Source organism: Cyprinus carpio, chromosome B8 (assembly GCF_018340385.1).
Source record: "Cyprinus carpio isolate SPL01 chromosome B8, ASM1834038v1, whole genome shotgun sequence".
NCBI lineage: Eukaryota > Metazoa > Chordata > Actinopteri > Cypriniformes > Cyprinidae > Cyprinus > Cyprinus carpio.
The window spans coordinates 3,564,723-3,588,127 of record NC_056604.1 but is presented as its reverse complement, the minus strand read 5'-3'; the positions used below and the strand labels follow the sequence as shown (position 1 = coordinate 3,588,127).

The window sequence follows — 23,405 nt, the reverse complement described above, 5'->3', positions numbered from 1 at the left end:
GAGAGGAAAACAGCACTGTAAAAAATGTACAGAAAAAGACTAAAACTGCTACTGTAAAAAGCTCTTAATCGGTTTGTAAATGACCTTACCATAGACTGTAGCATTGTATGCAATTATAAAGTAAAATAGTCAAATTTATAGTTTTTGAAAGTACAAACTATTAATTAACATATCATTTATAGTGCAAGCAGTAAAAGGACTATTGCATGATTTTATAAATTCAACAAGACTTTTTAAGTAGAAAAACTAAAACACTGCAAAAAATGCCTTTCGGAGTTAAAATATCAAAAAAAAAAAAAATTCTGAAATCAAGAAGGATTTTCTAGACAAGTAAAAAATATTGTCTTGTTTTCAGAAAAAAAAAACAAGTCACAATTAAGTGAGTTTTTTCTTAGAACAAGCAAAAAATATCTGCCAATGGCTTAAACAAAATAATCTTATTTTAAACAAAACAAGATTATTTTTCTTACCCCATTGGCAGATTATTTTGCTTGTTTCAAGGAAAAACTCACTTAACTTTGGCTAAATTTGTCTAGAAAATCCTTAAGAATGTTTAGATATTTTGTCTGGATACTTTGTCTGGAAATCTAAGTAAGAAAAGCATTTTTAAACATAATATTTGTTTTGTGTACTTTGTTTTATTTGCTTTATTTAACTTCAAAAATGTTTTTTTTTTAAGTGTTATGTATTATTACATTTTAAGGTAATAAGCAGATTTTGTCGATTACAATTAGCTTTATATATTATAACATTACATATTGAAATATATGGTTATAATTTCTAAAATATATATAGGCATTAGTTTCTCATTTTGTAATATCGGAAACACTGTTTTTATTTGTATTTTACTGTGAATTTCTGGCAACTAAAGCTACCAGTTTTATACTGTAATTTTAACAGGATATCACATTTATTTATGTAGTGCTTTACAGAATACAGATTGTTTCAAAGCAGCTTTACTCAAATAAACAGGAAAATAAAAGTGTTAATATTGTAAAATTCATCAAATATGAAACAAATTTATATTTTAGCCGTAAAGCAGCTATACAAAAGACAATAGTGTTGTTATTCAGTTCAAGTCAGTTCAGTGTTGATTCAATTCAATTCAATAACAGTGTTGATGTTGCAAAGTTATCATTATCAGTTCAGTTCAAAGACAGCATCAATGCAGTTAAATCAATAATATAACTGAATTTAAAATAAACAATCATGTTTCAGTTCTTCGAGAAGGGCTGGTTTTTAAAAAGATATGTGAACGGTACCTTGGCAAGCTTCTCCTGGAGTTCTTCAGTCTTCACTTGTTGCTCTGCATTGGTCTGAGACATTTACAAATAAAGAAGCTTAAAGGGACAGTTCACCCAAAAATGAAAATTTGATGTTTATCTTCTTACCCCCAGGGCATCCAAGATGTAGGTGACTTTGTTTCTTCAGTAGAACACAAATGATGATTTTTAACTGCAACCGTTGCAGTCTGTCAGTCGTATAATGCATGGCAATGGTAACAAAATCTATGAGAGTAAAAAAACATGCACAGACAAATCCGAGTTAAACCCTGCGGCTCGAGACGACACATTGATGTCCTAAGACATGAAACGATCGGTTTGTGCAAGAAACCGAACAGTATTTATATAATTTTTTACCTATAATACACCATTATGTCCAACTGCCTTGAGCACGTGCACGACATCCGGTGCGTGAGGTGTGTATGCACTCTGATGTAGTTTACACAAGCGCCGGAAGTGATCTCTTGTGCGTATACGTCAATCATTGTTTACACAGTGCACAGTTATGGATTGATGGATGACGGATGCTGTGCACGCTCAAGGAAGTTGGACATAGTGGTGTATTAGAGGTAAAAAATTAGATAAATACTGTTCGGTTTCTCTCTTCTCGTCTTAGGACATCAATGTGTCGTCTCGAGCCACAGGGTTTAACTCGGATTTGTCTGTGCATGTTTTTTTACTCTCATAGATTTTGTTACCATTGCCATGCATTATACGACTGACAGACTGCAACAGTTGGAGTTAAAAATCATAATTTGTGTTCTACTGAAGAAACAAAGTCACCTACATCTTGGATGCCCTGGGGGTAAGCAGATAAACATAACATTTTCATTTTTGGGTGAACTATCCCTTTAAATACAAAAACAGCTGCATTATCAATTGCACTTAAAAACGGCATGAATTTATGCTGCAGACTGGTTAGTGCTGGACAATCAGCATGGCATTTTGGCTCATTTACCATAGAGGTATTTTGGGTTAAACAAGTTAGGAAGACTAGCAACAACATATGTTGGTCTTCTTAAAAGCAAATGGAAACAGTGTAAGCAAATAGTGAATAAATTACCTTCTGCAGTTTGGTCAGAAGTTCTTCCATCTCAGCTTTGCCTTGTTCTTTGGCCTGCAGAATCAAAACATAGACTGATGGCATCTCATCTAGCGTGCATCAGCAGGACGGTTCTCGCTTTGAACGTGAACAAACCTTCTGAATCTTCTGCTGGTATTCCCCAGCCTTCCTCTTGAGCTCCTCGCTGGTCTGACGAGACTCTTTCAGCTCGGATTCGTACAGGTCACTGCGGCGGCGAGCTGCGGACAGGTTCTCCTCCAGCTGACGAATAGACACACGCATTTCCTCCAGCTGAGCGTGGTACTCCTGCAGGGAGTAAATGGTTAACATGGCACTTTAGTTACTGAGGAACATGTCCTCTGTGTCCATGTCTATGAAGAACAGAAACATGGTCAAAATGTTTATTATTTGGCTCATATGGACAAGTACTGAAAGTAGCAGATAATTTTATCCAGAGTTTTGCAGAGCAATTTAATCCTGTTAAGTCTGACAAAAGAAATGTATAAAATAAAACTTTGTGTTTTTTGTTACATTTGATACATGAGGCTTTTACTGCTCGTATAGCGTCATATGATAAAAAATAAACATAAAAAATATGCAATTTAGTGAAGATACTGATATTTTTATGACCAAAAACTATGAAATTCTGATGCCTTTAAGTAAAGTAACTCAATGAGATCTTTATAAACTGTATAAAAGACTGAAATAAAATTCATATAAATATCAGTCCTCACTCTATATCTCCAATAATATGTCTTAGTAAGATGATATTTAAATGCTTAGTTTTATGATCAAAACATAACAAAGTGATGATTAAGAGATGAACAAATAAATGATCTATTAAAAAAAAACATCTATAATTAAGTAAACCTACTTCAGTCCAGTAAGTGTTCATCTTGAAATATTACTAACAATATAAAAGATATTACGTTTACTTCAAAAAATTTTACAGCAAAAAGACATGTGAAGCATGAGCTGAAAGTGGACATTTTTTGCAATTATACTAAAAGGCCTTAGAAAAAAAATCTAAACTATCAATCAGATGACAGAAAGCATTTAGCAGATTATGTGCAACAAGTTTTTTAGCAAAGATTTGACAACCTTGATAATTTAAAGGCATTTATAAGGTTATTTTAGTTTAATATTCCTGCGTTCGACACGGCAAACGATTCGTATGGATCATTCGTAAGAAGCATTACAGAAAGTATAAAGGAATCAGACCGAGCTCATGCAACCCATTTCGAATGCAGCACTAAGCAAACTGCTATGTGCAAAATGGCAGAATCAAATAAAATAGGAGAATCAGAAGACCTTTGTGAGAGAACATGAGGCAGAGGAGAGGAAATCAGTCTGAGTAATATAGAGAGAGACCAGCACATGAAAAGCAGAGCGGAGAAGTGGATACATAAGTGTGCTGAGTGGGTGAAAGGCCAGCGAGTGGGCGGACGGAGTGAGTGTGCCAGTCCGTGTCCGAATCGGCCCTCGTCGTTTCATCAGCCATTAGCTACAGGTCACAAATCGCATCCATGCCTCAATCGCCTAACTAGACGTCTCATGGCGTTTAGTGATAAAACGATAGCCTGGGCTTCGTTAAAGGAGAAAAGGAAATCCAGCATGACAGGCATAGAAGATAAAATCAGTAACTGTCTGTGTTTATTAAATGTTGTCGTAAAGCATGTTGGACATGCTCCTGTGGAATTTTGGTCATTTGCATTCATCAGATTTGGAAAAATGCAGCATTGCATCACTTGCTCACCAATGGATCCTCTGCAGTGAATGGGTGCCGTCAGAATGAGAGTCCAAACAACTGATAAAAACATCACAATAATCCACAAGTAATCCACACCACTCCAGTCCACCAGTTAATGTCTTGAGAAGAGAAAAGCTGTGTTTGTAAGAAATAGATCCATCATTAAGACATTTTTAACATCAAACAATTGCTTCCAGAAAAGATCTGTCTCGTCTGAATCAGGAGAGAAATATGCACAGATCGTATTTTAGCTGGAAGCAATGGTTTGAAGTTGAAGAGATCTTTAAAAAAAAAATTAGCTTTTCACTTCACTAGATGTTAACTGATGGACTGGAATGGTGTGGATTACTTGTGGATTATTGTGATGTTTTATCAGCTGTTTGGACTCTCATTCTGACGGCACCCATTCACTGCAGAGCATCCATTGATAAACAAGTGATGCAATGCTTAACTTCTCCAAATCTATTCAGATAAAGAAAGAAAGTTTTTCAGAAAATTTTCATTTCTGGCTGAACTACTTTAGTATTATTGTTGTCCCATATATTATGCAGTAGCCTGTTTTTCTAAAAAAAAAAAAAAAAAAAAAAAGAAATGGCACTTGAGACCATGCTATATTGTGAAAGTGCTGAGGAAAACAGTGACATTCACAAAAACAGGTATGGAAAAGCATGTTTGTACTTTTTTGCTTTACAGCACCATAATGAGATTAATAATTATGCACCAGAAATTACAGAAAAGAGGTGCTTGACATTTTGTAAAATTGCCTCCCAAATGAAAGTCATAGTATAAAAAAAGAAAAATCAGCTCAAAGTGAGTCAACACAATATTCAGCTGTCAGTCTTCTATGATAATGTGATTGCTTAATTATCAATAGTGAGCTAATTGCTCTCCTGCACAAATAACGTCAATTGTGCCAATGACATTTTGCCTGAAAGTGCCTGGAATTACAGCATCTGCAATAGTTGCAAGCACTAAACCGATCCCAAATTCAACATTCATTCATCAGAAAGACAACCACAAATGAGACCTCTTAAATACATCAATTGTTTCTCCTAAATGCAGATTAAATGAAAAGTCAACTGATGCTTTTTCAGATTTTTGTCATTTCAGGTATTCAGAAATACAGCACTTTATATATCAGTATCAGGCACTGAAAGACCCATATCGATCAAACACTACATAATCTAAAATGCATCTCCTCTAGACTTTAATAATAGAACTTAACAATGTCTTAAAATCTGATATTAATGTCCATTTATTTTTAAGAGAAACAGAGACGAAGTTTATATTTAGAAGAAAATTACAATTTTGTCCAAAGCAACTTTCAAATGAGAGAGTCCACTAAAAGCCACAAAGCTAAAAGCCAAAGCACAAACCAAATCTGTCAGTCGCTAAAACTTCCATCTGAACAGGAAATCACCCTTTAAAAGCAGCTCTGCAAAACAAAACCTTTAGTAAAGACTTCCAAGTCATTAACCAAAACCTGCTCTAAGATGAAACACAACATTATAAACTTTAAATTTAAAAAAGGCTTTAAAAACTCATCCAGTGACTGCTTTTAAGAATGAGTCATTGAATCATTAATGTAACTGATTTGTTGGAAAACACTTGATTTATTAGCAAAGAAACACTTTGTTTCTGCTTCTGCTTTGTTTGTAAATATATTTTCGTGGTGGAACAAAAACAATCAAACTGAGTTTTATATCTAAAACGTTTTCTATTAAATATCAGATTATTTTTTTAGTGCATTCAAACATTTCAGACTAACATTTGAAAATTTAGTAAACAGTAACTTAATAATAATATTAATTTTCACAACAAAAACAGCAAAAGCAAGGCAGTTTTCGATTTCATATTGAGAGTATCATTTAATATATATATATATATATATATATATATATATATATATATATATATATATATATATATATATATATATATAATTCAACATTCATAACAAAACACTGTAACCACCAAAGCATTTATGTAGAATATATTATAAAGGTATTCATAATGTACATCGTAATGTATTATAACTTTTCATAAATAACTGCAATCAAAGTTAAACTGCATTATAATATTTGAAAGTTTTGTTTTTCATTTGATTTAATGGATTAAACTTTTTAAAGGTGCAACAATGAAGAAATACGTATTATAATGTATTATAACTGTGGTTACAATAATTTATGAGATTATGCAACGCATTATAAGGTGCATTGCAAAGCATAATTAATACATTAAAACTACATTTATAATGCATTTTATATTAGGCATTAAGTAAAGTGTAATCAAATCAATATTTATGCAATGTTAAATCAAAATATTTATTTCTAATGCTACTTTTTGTAATGTCTATACAATGCTCTTTTCATCTAACACAATAATGAGTTTAAATGATTTTTTGATGTGGTTAATTAACAGCACATAATGTAATTAGATTTTAAAAAATCGCTTGACAGTTGCCCTAAAATATATGTCTATTTATGTGTGTGTGTCTGTCTACTTCTTTATGCTACATTGTGGGGACCAAATGTCCCCAAAAGGATATTAAAACCTGAATTTTTGACATTGTGGGGAATGACCTGTGGTCCCCATGAGGGAAAAATGATTAAAAATAGCAAATTATGTAAGTTTAACATTAGGGTTAGGGTTGGGTTAGGGGATAGAAAAAGTATAAAAGTAATAGAAATCTATAGAAAGTCGACAGAAACAAATGTGTGTGTGTGTGTGTGTGTGTGTGTGTGTGTATACAGTACATAAATATATACACATAGTTGAGTCTTTAAAAAATAATTATATATCTTATGGCTATTCCTTGTTTAGTTTAAAAATATTCATAAATATAACAAAACACTGCACAATGACAATTTGACTCTATGCAGCAGAGTTTGAAAGCATCAACTAGCAGCAAAGTTCTGTGAAACGAAACTGAGATTTTATCAAACCAAACAGTTTGATCAAATCTGTAGGATAAATGAAAAGTGAACACTTCATTTTAAGTTTGATTGCTGCTAATTTGAGACCTTTGCCGGTTTGTCACGACAGCATTTCCACTGCATCTGCAACATCCTTCACTGCGAGGTACCATTTTTGTCTCCATGGCAACCGCAGTGCGATGGAGCCTGGCTCTGGGGGAGATGTGCAAGAAGCGGCAGAAAGCAGGCTGTTTTTCCATTATGTTCTTACCTTCACATCTCATTCTTCAGGCTTACGTTCTCCATCACTTTACTCGTGGCTGTAAGTGGCCATCGCTATTTCAGATAGTGTTTCAGAAAGCTGAGATGGACAGAGATCATTTGTACTCATACTGTGGACTCTATCAGCGGGGCTCTTATTAGCAGACGCCTGTGAAGCTCTATGGGAATAATCTGCGAATCTGTGAAATGCTCACTCAGACCCCCCAGTGCTAAACAAAGACACTTGTCACAAGATGCTCCAGTATATAAACATACTTTAATGGAGCACAATGAACACTATTCTGAGACCTCTGGTTATGTCAGTGAATGGGTGCCGTCAGAATGAGAGTCCAAACGACTGATAAAAACATCACAATAATCCACAAATAATCCACACTACCCCAGTCCATTAATTAATGTCTTGTAAAATGAAAAGCTGTGTGTTTGTAAGAAACAAATCCATCATTAAGATTAAACTTCAAATTTCTTGCCAAAATACGAGTCCATAATCAATAGTGACACTTCCTCAAGCGAAAAACTCCATCTCCTTTTCATCAAAACCCACCCACATATTTGTTTAGAGCTCTTCTGGACTGTTTTGGCTTGTAAACAGTACTTGATCTGTGCACATTTCTCTCCTGATTCAGCCCAGATTACTTTTACTCTGTATGAAGCATTATTATGTATTATGGACTCATATTTTGGTCAGAAGCAACAGTTTGAAGTTAAAAACATCTTAATGCTGGATTTGTTTCTTAGAAACACTCATCTTTTAATTTAATAAGACATTAACTGATGGACTGGAGTGGTGTGGATAACTTGTGGATTATTGTGATGTTTTTATCAGCTGTTTAGACTCTCATTCTGACGGCACCCATTCACTGCAGAGGATTCACTGGTGAGCAAGTGATGCAATGCTGCATTTCTCCAAATCTGATGAAGAAACTAACTCCTCTACATCTTGAAAGGCCTGAGGGTTAGGACAGTTTTAGCAAATTTTAATTTTTGTGGTAACTATTCCTTTAAGGTCCCAGCATATTCTCCAAAAACAAGTCGGTAACACTTTACAATGACAGGCTTTTGAGTTTGTTAACCAAAGAATGTATGAATTGATAAAAATGTATACAGCTTTAACGCATAAATGTATTAATGCAATCTAAGTCACTTTAGATAAAAGCAACTGCTAACTGCATAAATGTTAATGTCTTCTAGGAAACAAGACAAAAATACAGATTAAAAGGAACTTCTTTTTGCAGTTTATAGAGCTCTCCGCTCACTGGAATAATATATATTGTCAAAAACGCTACAGAAATTCAAACCTGTTCTTTGATTTCCTGCAGTTTGTTGCTCTGCTCCCGTATGTCGTGCAGGAGCTGCAGAGCTTTGTCATCCTCCTGTGACACCTCCATGCGGGCCTGCTCCAAACTGCGCTTCAAACTCTGAAATACACACAGAACAAACCGAAAGTTTCACAAACCAAGCTGTGCAAATCAGATCACGCCACATTTCCACATGGAAACAGTAAACCCACGCTGCATTCGGTGATATAGGTGGCCAGGTCTTGTTCTAAGATGGTTCTTTGGGTTTCTGAAGCCTTGAGCTCCACGTCCTTCTGCTGCAGAACTGACTCCAGGTCTGACATCTTACGCTGCACTTTTGAAATCTCCTGCTCCATCTTTCAAAACAAGAAGGAAAACAGACATCGGCACACATATGATGGATTGAATTATCCTTAAAATATCGTAAGACTTAAGGTCAACTGTACCTTTATTTATGATTGTCTGCACTTCCTCTAGCAATCTGAAAGCTTGGGCTCTGAAGGTCTTGTTCTTTGTGTGCTTGTAAGCTGAAAGACGAGGTCTGAATGAACGTGCCCTTTCTAGAAGAAAGAAAGAAAAATGGAGATGCTGCAGAACATGAAACCACATTTAAATTTTAATTATACCAAAACAAAATGACTTCAACTACTGTTGTTAATAGAGAAAGTTACCGTTCTGATCATCCACAAAGCCAGCAAAACAATTAAATGCTCCATTTCAGCTCTAATTAAGCCAAGAGATATGCACATTGATTAAACTTTGCAGCGCAAATCTCAGAAAATAAAGAAGCTCCAATGATATGAGTGCAAACAACAAATAATTAATCACTGCAATTACAAAACGGCACGATTTGATTCCAAAAGGAAAAAAGAACATGATGCCAGGACACACATTTGATCTGCATTCAGATGTACTTATTATCCAACTCGATCTGAATAAAAGCTGTCAAATCTGTGTGATTTATGGTCCTGCTTCAACGCAAGTCAGATTTTATCACATTTTTAGCATCCTCTAAGTCTGACTGCTTAGAGAAGTCCACAAGCTCCACTTTTTATTCAGTAAGGATGCATTAAATTGATCAAAAGTGACAGTAAAGGCATTTATAGTCAATGTTACAAAAGATTTCTATGTCAAATAAATGCTGTTCTTTTGAATTTTCTATTCATCAAAGAATCCTGAAAAATATAATATATATCACATTTTCCACAAAAACATGAAGCAGAGAGTTTTCAACACTGATAAACATCAGAAATGTTTCTTGAGCAGAAAATCAGCATATTAGAATGATTTCTGAAGGATCATGTGACACTGAAGACTGGAGTAATGATGCTGAAAATTCAGCTTTGACCACATTTGAAATATATTCAAATAGAAAACACTTATTTGAAGTTGTAAGAATATTTCACAATATTACAGTATTTTGCTGTATTTTTGATTAAACAATTGCAGCCTTGGTGACCAGAAGAGATTTTCAAAAACCTTAACATTTTTGAACGGTAGTTTATGCAGCACAAGCTCTTTACCATGGAAACCAAAATACTGTTGACATCATCTTGCACTCAGGGGACCATACAATTTTTGTAAAATCAAATTCTCTCTAGTCTCTAGAACAAGAATGTACTGCATTTTGCTTTACGGATCCCACAGAAGCAAGTATTTTCTGCGCATACAAGCTCAGCATGGAGCGTATAGTGCAGTCTATTTTTAGCAAGCCCAATCATATTAGATATGCACAGACTGTTTCTAACTGCCACTCTCTACTTGGCATCCTTGGAGATGGAGGGAAAAAAATGAACGACAGAAGAAAAGAGCTCCTAATAAAAGCACAAGCATCTCTACTCCTCCATATCATTCCTTCTCTCTCTCTCTCCGGCTTTTTCTTTCAGTAGCCTGAGGCTTTACAATTCAGCATTAGGGGGTTTATAGATTACAAAACACACACACACAACCCAAAAGATGCTTATGGAATCGCTTTCCGAACCCAAAGCAGCGGTATGAACTCATGAAATGTGCAGCCTTCAGGAACACACACACTAAACACGTAAAACCTGCTGAAGGTCCCGTTTGTGCGATAGGAGACTCAAACCCGTGACTACAGGCACGTCACGCAAGTGGTTAACATTTATGACATTATGAAATCATTTCCAAACTTGCAAACTACTTTTAAATTAAATTTAACAAAATGATAATATGCATGATTTTAACTATGATCTTCATTTGATGTTTAGAACTATCCTGTGACCAAAGTTCAAAAGTTTGAAAGTAAACATGATATTCAGTCAAACTGCATCAAATCCATTATGAAACATACTGTGGGTTACATCACCACAACATGCAAATGGTCATGCAAAAATATGATTATACTTCTGAAGCCAGCTGGATGCATAATTTAGTCTGTGGAAAATCAACACAGTGTTTCAAGATGAGGCATGATTTAATTATTCTGATCTCTCGGCTAATACAGATCTCTGGGGAGAGGAATAAGAGAAATTCAGCTGTAGAGAAATGGGAAACAAATAAGAAACTCTGACCAAAGGGGATGAAAATCACAACAGTTCTAAAACCAGAATATTTTAAAAGTTATGACACATTGACATGCCGAAGGCCTGGATGAATATGAAATCACTGATCTTTTAACATCATGGAGCATTAATGTAAATAAGAACTTGTGACGATTGACAGATAAGGTATAACTGATATGTTTAAAGCACTCTTAAAAATAAAGGTGCTTCAAAAGGTTCTTCACAGCGATGCAATAGAAGAACCATTCAGTCAAAGGTTCTTTAAAGAACCATCTCTTTCTTACCTTTTTATAATTCTTTCGCCACAGAGAACCTTTTGGGAAACAGAAAGGTTCTTCAGATGTTAAAGGTTCTTTATGGCATTGTAAAGCACCTTTATTTTTAAGAGTGTATGTGAGAACAACAGGTCTGACACTTGACACAAATAAACAAATACATAAATAATCAAGACATTAAAAAGTATTCAATAGAATAAAGATATTTATAAATAAATAAATAAATATAAAATAAAATGACCGAAATAAGTAAAATGAACAAATTAAAATAAATAGTCAACAAATAAAATAAAATGGACAAATTAAATAAATTAATCAAAAAATAAATGCAATAAAATAAACACATTTAAATAAATAAACCATAAAATAAATGTAAATTAAAGCTGTAAATAAAATAACCAAAATAAATAATCTACATTAACAAAATAAAATGAATAATAAAAAAAAACATAAACAAACAAACAAATAAACAGTAGGGCATTCTGAGTGATCTCCTAAATCTGAACATGGATGACTGATATGATAGATATTGTCCACTTTCATTATACAGCACTGTTAAGCTCCAAAAGATCATTCATAGATAGACAGATAGATAGATAGATTCTCTGAAAGGCCTGTTGCAGCAATCTCATGAATGCACAAACAAATGCATGCGTCAGGTGCTGAGGTCATGCACAGAGTTCATTCACTTTCTGAGCGTAAAGATAAAAATAACACTCTGTTTCTTGTGCTTTTCTCTATAACTATAGAATAGATGCCGTCTGAGCTGCAGTCACGACCACATGATCCCTTTACCTGATCAGTACTTATGCATGAGTGCTTGCGTCAATAACATCATTATTTCTCAAAAATAATATTCAGTTATCAGTGTATGTGTGGGATTGTGTTTGAGAGTGGATGAAAAGCTCCCGAGGATTATTGAGCGTGTGCATCACGACACACCGCAGGCTGCTGCATGAAATCATCTCCCTGTCAAACTTACAGACACTTTCAGACAGCTCTGCATTAAAGTTAATGAGGATCACTGCACATCTATAATGCAATTCAAATACTTTATCAATAATTCCAGAATCGTGCCATACTGATCTCTGCATGCTGAGCCTGTTTTGTGTAGATTTTGTCTAATAGATAAAACCACAAAAAATACAAATAATGACTGGTCAACATTTCTTATTTTGGAGTGTTTGCTGGTTTAGGATTATGAGAGCAATTAAAACCAAAAATCGGCAGAGATTAAATGAATTGACTAACTGTACTAATATTAGCAGGTTTAGCAAGGTTCAAGTCCCAAATGTTTGTCTATTTGCTTCGGCATGTGTTCTGAAACAGAGCCAATCCAGTGTGAGATTCAGACAGTTTAAGTGGCTTAATAACAGCTTGAGCGACAGAAAGACACGATTCTCCTGAAATCTCCAACAGCAGGATTAGAGGACTTCACGTCAGTGGCAACAGAATGAGGTAAACACAGGAAGTGATGCGGTATATGGGCGTGTCCGAGCTCAACTTTTTTGTTTGGTAACACATCTAAAAAAATGATCGTCATTTGAAGATTCCTTTTCAGTGGGAACATAAAAACATCCATATGAGTCTTCAGTAGCAGTGCATGGAGGGAGGAGGAAGAAAGAGAGGAAAGTGCTGTTTCCATAGAAATATGTCCATTCTGTCACCTTCTTGCTTCTCTTTTCCTCATACATTTCCATTTCACTTCACCCACATACTGTATTTTTCTCCCTGAACAGTCTACAGACCAGTTACCTGAACTACACAGCCGGGAATCAATAAATATTTGATTTTGCTGAAAAAAATGTGAGTGGTGCAAAACTCTGTCACGATGCCAGGCTGGTTGCTGGGGCATTGCGATGCGGTTGCTAAGGTCAAAAGACCCCATGCTCTGGATTTTTCACCTGTTTTCTAGTGAAAATGGTGCATCTGATCACTTAATAAAGTACCAGCATGCAATGCACATGCTCGACTTCAATACTTTTGATGGAATCACCACAGAATAAGTCGGTTGTGTTGTACTGGGTTTACTAATGACCAGCGCAGTGGTGATGTTCTGTACAGACCTGGTGTCATGACACCCAGTGAGAGTTCACAAGCTGACAGTGTTGGCACCACTACTTTCTCTGCACCCATCTGAGACACCACCTGGACGTATTCTCAGCTTTTATATGATCACTAATGACAATATGCAACAAGGAGTCACACATTAATAACTGCTTACATCAAAACAATGAAATATAAATCCACAAAAAAAGCACTGGATTGCTTTAATCTCTTTCTGTGGTTCAGTAAACAACATTAACAAACTCATATCTTGTCAATGATACTCACCCTAAAGGAGACCGGCTTGAGCTGGTGTTCTGCTTTGGATCCACTTTACAGAGGACAGATCCGCACGAGGAAACCCCAAGAGTGTCGAGTCGTCCTGGGCAGCCATGAGCTGAAGAACGGTTATCTGTGGCTGGAGGTTTCTGGAGAAGTCATCCTCAGAGTTCTTGAGAAATAGAGGAGTTGTGCAGGAGAGACGGATCAGATACACTTGAGTGGGAAGAGAGAGGAGCACTGAGACGAGGAGGGAAGCGAGCTGTATCCTAGAGAAGACTGTGAATCGTGCACAACCTCTCTCTCTCACTCTCTCTCTCCACTGCAGAAGCTCTCTATAATCACAGTAATACAAGCAGACTGACTCTCTGTTGAAACTCAGTGCTCTCTCTCTCTCTCACACTCAGAACTGATATTTATCTTTTCTCCCCACATCTGATTCCAATTTAGACATTTTGTGCCTCGCTGCTTACATATGTCTTTATTTCCATATCATATATTCAGAGAATTTTCAAAGTCGACCTGTATCTGTCTACATATCACACTCTATATGTGTCGCTCAATTACACCATCACTCTATCTATCTGTTGCTCTATCTACATCCCACTATATCACACTCTATCTGCCTACCGCTCTATCTACATATCGTGTTCTGTTGCTCTGTCTATCATGCTATCTCTGACACTATCTACCTACAGTACCACTCTATCAACATATCAGTTTGTCTCACTATCTATTATGCTATCTGATACTTTATCTACATATTGGACTCTGTCACTCTATATACAGTACCTATCACGCTCTTGTCTCTTTATCACTCTATCTGACACTCTATCTATCTATCTATCTATCTATCTATCTATCTATCTATCTATCTATCTATCTAATATCTACATATTGTGCTGTCACTCGATCCACTTATCGTGCTCTAGGGCTGTCAAAATGGCTGAAAAACTAAATTCAAATTTTGTACTTAAATATTAGCAATATTCAAATTATATTCAAATGTAAAAAAGAAATCATTTCAGTTAGGGGGAAAAAGCTTTTAGCTTCTCTCCCGAGGCCACAAAAGAGTCCACTGAGCAAAATATTGCTAATGCTCATTCATTCATAGCCATAAAATGATTGTAAAATATAATGTAATGTTTACAAAATGTTTATAATCCATACATAATTAATTAATTAATTGGCTTAATTATAAAGAAAACAGCCTCATGTATGTATATTTAACACAAAATGCTGAAAGCCAATCACACAGAGTACTTTTTTCATTTAAAAACATGAGAAGTAGTGAGAAAGCCAAAAGTCTTTACCAAAAGAACTTACATTAATTTTATGTACTTGGCTTTCTAAACATGTGGCTCTCTTGTGCGAGACGCGAGTGAAACGGTGATAGATGTCACTCTAGAAAATTCGCAAAATATGTGTTCTGCGTAAACAGATTAGTTGGTTTCAGTTTTGACGTAAACAAGATCTTCTCCACATTGATGTTCTCTTTTTCCGCTATATATTGAATGAACAATGCAGCAGCGCCTCATCTAGTGGGTTCAACTGGATAGGCTAACAAAAACATTACAATGCACAATGCACTTACATCATCATTGCATCTCGTGCGCCACTGATAAGGCTGCCTGACGCACACCTAAAATTCTAATTATTTTCAATTAGACCAATATTCGAAATTCAAATTTTTCTACTCTGTCTACTTATCACGCTCTGTTACTATCTGTTGCATCATACTATCTGATGCTCTATCTACATATTGTGCTCCATTGCTCTATCTATCATGCTATCTGAACCTCTTGCTACATATCACTCTCTGACGCTCTGTCTATCATCTGTCACTCTCTCTACCTATTGCTATGCAACGCTCTATTTATCTGTCTACCTATCTGCCTATTACTCTATTTACATATTGTACTCTATTGCTCTATCACTCTATCTACCTCTCTGACACTATCTATCATGATCTGTCGCTCTGTCACTGTCTACCTACCGCTCTGTCACTCTATCTATCTACAATATCTGTATAAACAAAAAAGTTAGACAGACAAAAGCTAAAAAAAATGACTGCAGAATTTAAATACTGATGTAGCATGTGTATAAATTATAACCTGCCATGACATACATAATCTCAGATTGTGACGGTGTACATACACCCTCTATTAAGATCAGCATTTGAGAACTTTAAAATGACAACATGAGTTTGGAGTTTCATCCTTCCTGACTTTTGTTAACCTTGAAATGATTCCAGCATCTGAGAAAAGCTGCCTTTCTGGCATTAACTGAGTTACATCTGGATTATTTTCATTGATGACAAACTCAACTGTGCAAATGAAGGTGTTCATTAGCAGCTGTTGGCACTGCCATCAGGAACTCTTTGGTGTGAATTAATTCTCAGCCAAAACTCATTAAAGCAGCAGTTGTCCTAGTCAATTTCACAACTAAAGACCAACACTTTTCTTAATGAAAGACTAGCTTATTTTACATCATTCCTTTTCGACTGAGAGTGTTCATCAATAGCCAGGGAAGAGTGACAAAGTTTTGGCATGTGGTGTGATGCTTCCTGTCAACTTCTGCATTATGCTTCATATCAAGCTGCTAAATAATTCCACTGATAACAGATTGCAAAATAATGTCCAGACTGATTGTTACATATAAAGCTCATCATCAGTGGGTGTACTGTTAGAAATTTAGATGGTTGTGTAGTATAAATATTATTGTTAGAAAAAGAAAGGAAAAGGGACAGAGACACAAAAGCAGCATTTCTCTCTCAAACACAAGCATTCTAGCAATGTTACCAGGCAACAGGCTATTGCTGTTATCTGAGCCAATGACACATGAGTATTTATAAGGGAAAATGGTGGACAGTGGAAAAAAGGGCCATTTCTATTCATATTTTAAGAATAGATTGTTTAGGGCTACAATTACATAATTTCCCATTTACATCATAGCATCTCAATTATGATGCTCAGCATAGCTGAAAATACCAAGCTGTCACATGGATGTTTTTAAGATATTACTCAACTTTATTAGTCACCTTTATTTTTATAGCGCTTTAAACAATAAAGATTGTGTCAAAGCAGCTTTACAGTATCAAATATGAAAATTGTGTCAATGCAAAATGACAATAGTAAACACTCAATTTTCAGTTAAAGGCAGTTCATCATTGAATTTAGTGATGTCATTGTAACAATATAAAAACTCCATAATCATGGGAAGAAGGAGGCGGGAACCGGCGGACACTCAAATAACCAAATAAACATAAAACAAAAACCAAACCACAAAATAAAGCCCAGGCCTGGTCCTCTCTCGTCCTTCACAGTCGTTGCTCCTCTTTTGTATCCTTCCAATCTCCTCCGTAGGACTCGAGACCGGTGAGTGGAGCAGGTGTCGCTCATTTCCCAATCACTCCACCGGCCTCTCTCCGTTCCCACGGCTCTCGGCCCCGCCCCACTTTAGATATATTTTTGAGATGAAAAACTGCAGTTTTACAAATGCTAGAAACATGGCTTTCGAAGGAAAGATTGCTACCAAATAGCATGCCTAAGTTCCTAACTGATGAAGAAGAATTGACAGTGCAGCCATCAAGTGTTAGACAGTGTTCTAGGTTATTACATGTGGAGGTTTTAGGTACGATAATTAACACCTCTGTTTTTCAAAATTTAGTAGTAAGAAATTAATTGTCATCCAGTTTTTTACATCGACTATGCATTCCGTTAGTTTTTCAAATTGGTATGTTTCGCCAGGCAGCAAAGAAATATAGAGCTGAGTATCATCAGCATAACAGTGAAAACTAACACAGTGTTTCCTGATGATATCTCCCAAGGGTATCATGTAACGCGTGAAGAGTAACGGCCCTAGTACTGAGCCTTGAGGTATTCCATACTGCACTTGTGATCAATATGACACCTCTTCAATCACTGCTACGAATTGATTGTGGTCAGATAAGTACGATTTGAACCATACTAATGCACTTCCACTAATGCCAACAAAGTATTCTAGTCTATTCAAAAGAATGTTGTGGTCGATAGTGTCGAATGCAGCGCTAAGATCCAGTAGCACTAATAGAGAGATACAACCATATTCAGATGATAAGAGCAGGTAATTTGTAACTCTAATAAGAGCAGTCTCAGTACTATGATACGGTCTAAATCCTAACTGGAAATCATAACAGATACTATTTTTCTCTAAGAAGGAATATAATTGTGAGGATGCTACCTTTCCTAGTATCTCTGACAGAAAAGGGAGATTCAAGACTGGTCTGTAATTAACTAGATCTTTGGGGTCAAGTTGCGTTTTTTTAATGAGAGGCTTAATAACTGATTGTCTGTCAGATGGCATTCTGGAATGATTCGTCAAGTACCTTTAAAGGAATAAAATGAATTCATAATTTAGTCTACAATATAAAAAGAGATTTTTTAAAAATAATCTCCAAACAATTTATAGAAACCATGACTGTCATCTTCGTAAAGAGACATACAATGCATAAATGTATTATAAATGTATCATAAATTGTCCAAATGAATTGCATGCAAAGTATTTTGAAGTCATATATTGCTTTGTGTGAGAAACAGACTGATATTAAAGTTATTTAGCAATATTGTTGCCTCAGACGTGATCTCTGTGAATAGTAATTAAGTAAATTATGGCCATTTAAATATAAATATTTATTTTTGGATAAAGTTGTATCCTGAATAAGTGATGCAGAAAATGAAAAACAGTTTAAACAGGTGCCATTTGAAGAGAAGCCACTTTTGTAAATCTAGCTTTGCACTGAAAATGTGCTGATGTAAAGAGTACTGTGTAATGTTGTGATATGAAAGAAAGTGTGCAGCAATAAAGCGAGGAAGAGGTTGAATTCTTGAGGAGAGAGAGAGAATGATAACCTGCTGATTAATTGCAGTCTAAAGTTGTTTGCGTGGGGTGGATGGAGCCTTCAAACATCTCTCGGCAGCTCTATAAAACACGGCACTATGAAAATGTGTGGTGTGGGGGTTTACTTATTTCTGCTTTCAACAGTCCTTAATATTTAATCAATATCTCATGAGTAGCAGTGCTGTTAGTTACTGAATATCTGTTTTTTTTTTTTACTCTGCAACTGGAAATACTTGCAAAATACGCAAGGAAGTTGAAGAAACGTAGCAAACACGAACAAGCAAAGGAATACTAACAATAGCAAATTAGACCACGAGGTTGTTACCTCACCCGAATATGTTCGTAGATTTGTGTTGGATGTCTTCGAAGTGGAAAGCAGAATAAAAACTTTGATATTTTAATTGTAAACATCATAATTTTTCAATTAATCTCATAAAACTATCGCTAAAGCAGTAGTAGCACTGTAGGTGTAGTATAAACATGGCTGAAGGCCCGAAAAGGAACTAAGGAAGAACAAACTGATTCAAATGAGTGAGTCATTTACGCTGAAACCGCTCCGGTTGATTCAAACTCGTCATTCATTTACAAGCATAAATAAACAAGTTCAAAAGAGCCATTCATTTTGGAATTTCGACATCGGTTATAATGATTCTAAAAAAGCACGTATTGATAGGTGAAACACAGTTCGAATCGGAACGCGAATCATTTGGTTCAGATGGGGATTTCAAAAGCGAATGGCGAATCTTTGGGGCAGGTTCGTCTTTTGATTCAGATCGAAACTTAGGAACGCGCATCGCGAATCATTTGATTCAGATCAGGACGATCGCGTGTTGCTAATCATTTGATTCAGATGGGAACTTCGGAGCACATGACATGAATCATTGATTCAGATCTTAATGGTTCACGAATCATGATTCAGATCGGGACTCAAAGCTCGCATCGCGAATCTTTTCTGATTTCTTAATTAAACAGTACACAACATCAAACCATTAAGGCAATAGGCTACAGTTATAAAAACAAAAGAAAGAAAAAAGAAAGAAAGAACGTATGCAGATAAATGTGTTACCAGGTTTTAAAAAGTAATACATTTACACCCTATAGGACCAAAGATAGTCTCACAAAATCCTGTGAGAAGCTCTGTTCATTATGTGAACTTTAATCCAGCATATATGTAAAAAACAAAACAAAATATTTGTATTTTTTTTAATAGGACAGAGATCTGACAGAAAGTGAGTGGTAGAAAGAGGTGAGACAGATCGGGAAAGGTCCAGGTGGTGGGATTCGAACTCAGGACATCCGAAGCGCAATTGTGCCACGGCAAGCTTTTTTAAGTTAGTAAAGCTGTCACGCGATCATTACATGTCAAGTCAAGTCACCTTTATTTATATAGCACTTTTAACAATACAGATTGTGTCAAAGCAACTGTACAGCATTAATTAGGAAAATAGTGTGTCAATAAGGCAAAATGACAATAGTAAACACTCAATCTTACATAGGCCTACCTATCAGACAAATTTAGCCTCTTTTATGTTCAAGAGGTGAAGATTTGACATAATCAAAATGTGTTGGGATTTCAATTAATTAAAATAAAGGTCATATACAGTAAGTTCCATAAATAAACAAACTAGATTTGGCCCAAGCCTCGAATGTTTACAATGTTTGGCATCCCCCCAAGTTTTGATTACTTTTTGTATCTGGTAAAATTATATATATATATATTATATATAGATATATATATAGATATATATTATATATAATATATATATATAAGAATTCTTTTAGATGGGCCTTATGGATTAATTTTGCCTGGGGGCTCCCATTTGCCTCTGAATATATGTTTATGTGGTTAAGTGGAGCTCAAAAATCGCTGATACATCATTATGTCATTACATTACATACAAATGACAATGAGCAAGTCATTGAATCATTTATTCAATCGATTCATTCAAAAACACTGAAGAGTTCAGAAACTAAAAGCTGTTCTTATGCGTGACTCAATCAATCGTTCATTCGAGTGATTCATTCAAAAACACTCATTCACTTAAACAAGTTAGTTTCTTTCTGAGTCAGTCATTTGCATTATGAAAGTGAAAAAAAGTTAAAGTGACGTGACACACCCAAGTATGGTGACCCATACTCAGAATTTGTGCTCTGCACACACACAGCAGTGAACACACACACACCATGAACACACACCCGGAGCAGTGGGCAGCCATTTATGCTGCGGCACCCGGGGAGCATTTGTGGGTTCGGTGCCTTGCTCAAGGCACCGTCCCAGTCGTGGTATTGCCGGCCCGAGACTCAAACCCACAACCTTAGGGTTAGGAGTCAAACTCTGTAACCATTAGGTCACGACTTCCCCCATCATTGTGTCCTTATAGTGTTACAGTATTGTAAATAAATTCCCTGCTGAAAAAAAAAAAAAAAAAAACCTTACGCACACGCGAGATCATTACATGTCAAGTCAAGTCACACCTTTCTTTAATATAGCACTTGTTAACAAGGGGACAAGGATTGTGTCAAAGCAACTGGTACAGCATTAATTAGGAAAATAGTGTGTCAATAAGGCAAAAATGACAATAGTAAAACACTCAATCCTTACATAGGCCTACCTATCAGACAAATTTTAGCCTCTTTTATGTTCAAGAGGTTGAAGATTTGACATAATCAAAATGTGTTTGGGATTTTTCAATTAATTAAAAATAAAGGTCATATACAGTAAGTTCCATAAATAAACAACTAGATTTGGCCCAAGCCTCGCGAATGTTTACAATGTTTGGCATCCCCCCAAGTTTTGATTACTTTTTGTATCTGGTAAAATTATATATATATATAATATATATATATATATATATATATTATATACTATATAGATATATATATATATATAAGAAAAATCTTAGATGGGCCTTATGGATTAATTTTGCCTGGGGCTCCCATTTGCCTCTGAATATATGTTTATGTGGTTAAGTGGAGCTCAAAAATCGCTGATACATCATTATGTCATTACATTACATACAAATGACAATGAGCAAGTCATTGAATCATTTATTCAATCGATTCATTCAAAAACACTGAAGAGTTCAGAAACTAAAAGCAGCTGTTCTTATGCGGTGACTCAATCAATCGTTCATGATTCGAGTGATTCATTCAAAAACACTCATTCACTTAAACAAGTTAGTTTCTTTCTGAGTCAGTCATTTGCATTATGAAAGTGAAAAAAAGTTAAAGTGACGTGACACACCCAAGTATGGTGACCACTCAGAATTTGTGCTCTGCACACACACAGCAGTGAACACACCCCACAACACACCATGAACACACACCCGGAGCAGTGGGCAGCGATTTATGCTGCGGCACCTGGGGAGCAGTTGGGGGTTCAGTGCCTCGCTCAAGGGCACCTCAGCTGTGGTATTGCCGGCCCGAGACTATCCACCAAACCCACAAACCCACAAGTTTAGGGTTAGGAGTCCAAAACTCTGTAACCATTAGGTCACGACTTCCCCCATCATTGTGTCCTTATAGTGAAAAAAAGTATTGTAAATAAATTCCCTGCTGAAAAAAAAAAAAAAAAAAAAACTTAAACCAGACTAAGTTGGTCTTGATTTTGTTGATTTTTGACTAGGCACGTCAACAGCATAATGACTTTGAGAAAATATATTGATATAAGGAAGAGCGCAGCTCCCTCCAATGGATTGGGAAGGAATTGCACAGGAATACTTTAGTTCTTATATAAGTAATAAATGTTGTGTATTTGAAGATATGCTTCTTTATCTGCAAAAGTGTGGATTGTGTATGGATTGTATAACAGCACTGAAAGTCTTTGTATTTTCTCTTAGGCCTGTAGAAGAGAGCCGTGGGATAGTCACTAGTTCAGGACTATGACTCAGAGCATTACATAAACGCTAATGTCTTCAGCAAAGGGCTTCCACAAATGCATCATAAATCAATCAGACGGGAATAATAATCATAAGGACATTTAAGAGCTGTTGTCCTCCAGAGTTTTTAAGAACAGAAAACAAGCACTGAAATCAAATTAAATAACGTTAAACTGAAAATTTGATATTGATTCACATATTGCCGAACAGCATAAGCAAAGGATCTATTGAATATTTTAACTGTATGGATGAAACTAAATGTCTAGTAATGTATAGATTTAACATGCATTCAGAGAAGATTGCTTTAGCATGTAGGATGTTGCCTTGTATACTGGTGCAACTATTTAGGCAACATATTAATTATTCAATTAATCTTTATGAATAAATGTAACACTCTCACACTTTAAAACTCACACACAAAAAAAAAATACACAAAAATTTATAAAATATAAAAAGCACACTTTTTCCACCATAAGACAGCATTGTTCTTCTTCGAGTCGGTGGTTCAGCATTATGCATACTTGTTGTGTCCTGCTTACTACACAGTACATACTGTATAATGCTTAGATTTCAGCGAGCAGCATTAATATATCATCTTGAAAATAAAAACAATTATTTTGGACTAGTAAAGCAATTGTATGAAAATGTATTTATTTATTTACTGATCGAGTTATTAATAAGTGTTGCTATTTCCATTTGTATATATTCATTTTTATCAAGAAAGAATATATTAATTTATTAATGTGCTTTCTGTATTCTCCTTTATATGTTTTATTTACTTATTTATTTTAATATTGTAATCTATCTATTTACAGATCCAATTATTTGTTTATGTTTATGTATTCAAAAAATGAGAGAGAAAATATATTTACTTATTTATTTCCTCCTTTATATGTTTACTTTTTCTAACACCAAAATCTCTTATATATATATATA

At 35.3% G+C, this 23,405-nt stretch overlaps 1 protein-coding gene across 9 annotated transcripts in view; it reads right to left on the bottom strand.

The window, feature by feature from the left end:
- LOC109072217 (citron Rho-interacting kinase-like) overlaps positions 1-14,076 on the bottom strand; it is a 51,979-nt gene extending 37,903 nt beyond the window's left edge. For 2 of the 9 annotated variants that reach the window (XM_042729239.1, XM_042729248.1), the window contains exons 1-7: positions 13,723-14,074; positions 9,038-9,151; positions 8,804-8,947; positions 8,592-8,711; positions 2,482-2,652; positions 2,347-2,400; positions 1,263-1,316 (exon numbers count right to left, since the gene is read on the bottom strand). In XM_042729239.1, coding sequence (XP_042585173.1) covers positions 1,263-1,316; positions 2,347-2,400; positions 2,482-2,652; positions 8,592-8,711; positions 8,804-8,947 — 543 coding nt within the window. In that variant the 5' untranslated portion in view covers positions 9,038-9,151; positions 13,723-14,074. Of the gene's footprint in view, positions 1-1,262; positions 1,317-2,346; positions 2,401-2,481; positions 2,653-8,591; positions 8,712-8,803; positions 8,948-9,037; positions 9,152-13,722 lie in introns of all 9 variants that reach the window. The other 7 variants (XM_042729247.1, XM_042729244.1, XM_042729242.1 and 4 more) reach the window with 5 other exon arrangements.
- Positions 14,077-23,405: the final 9,329 nt, after the last annotated feature.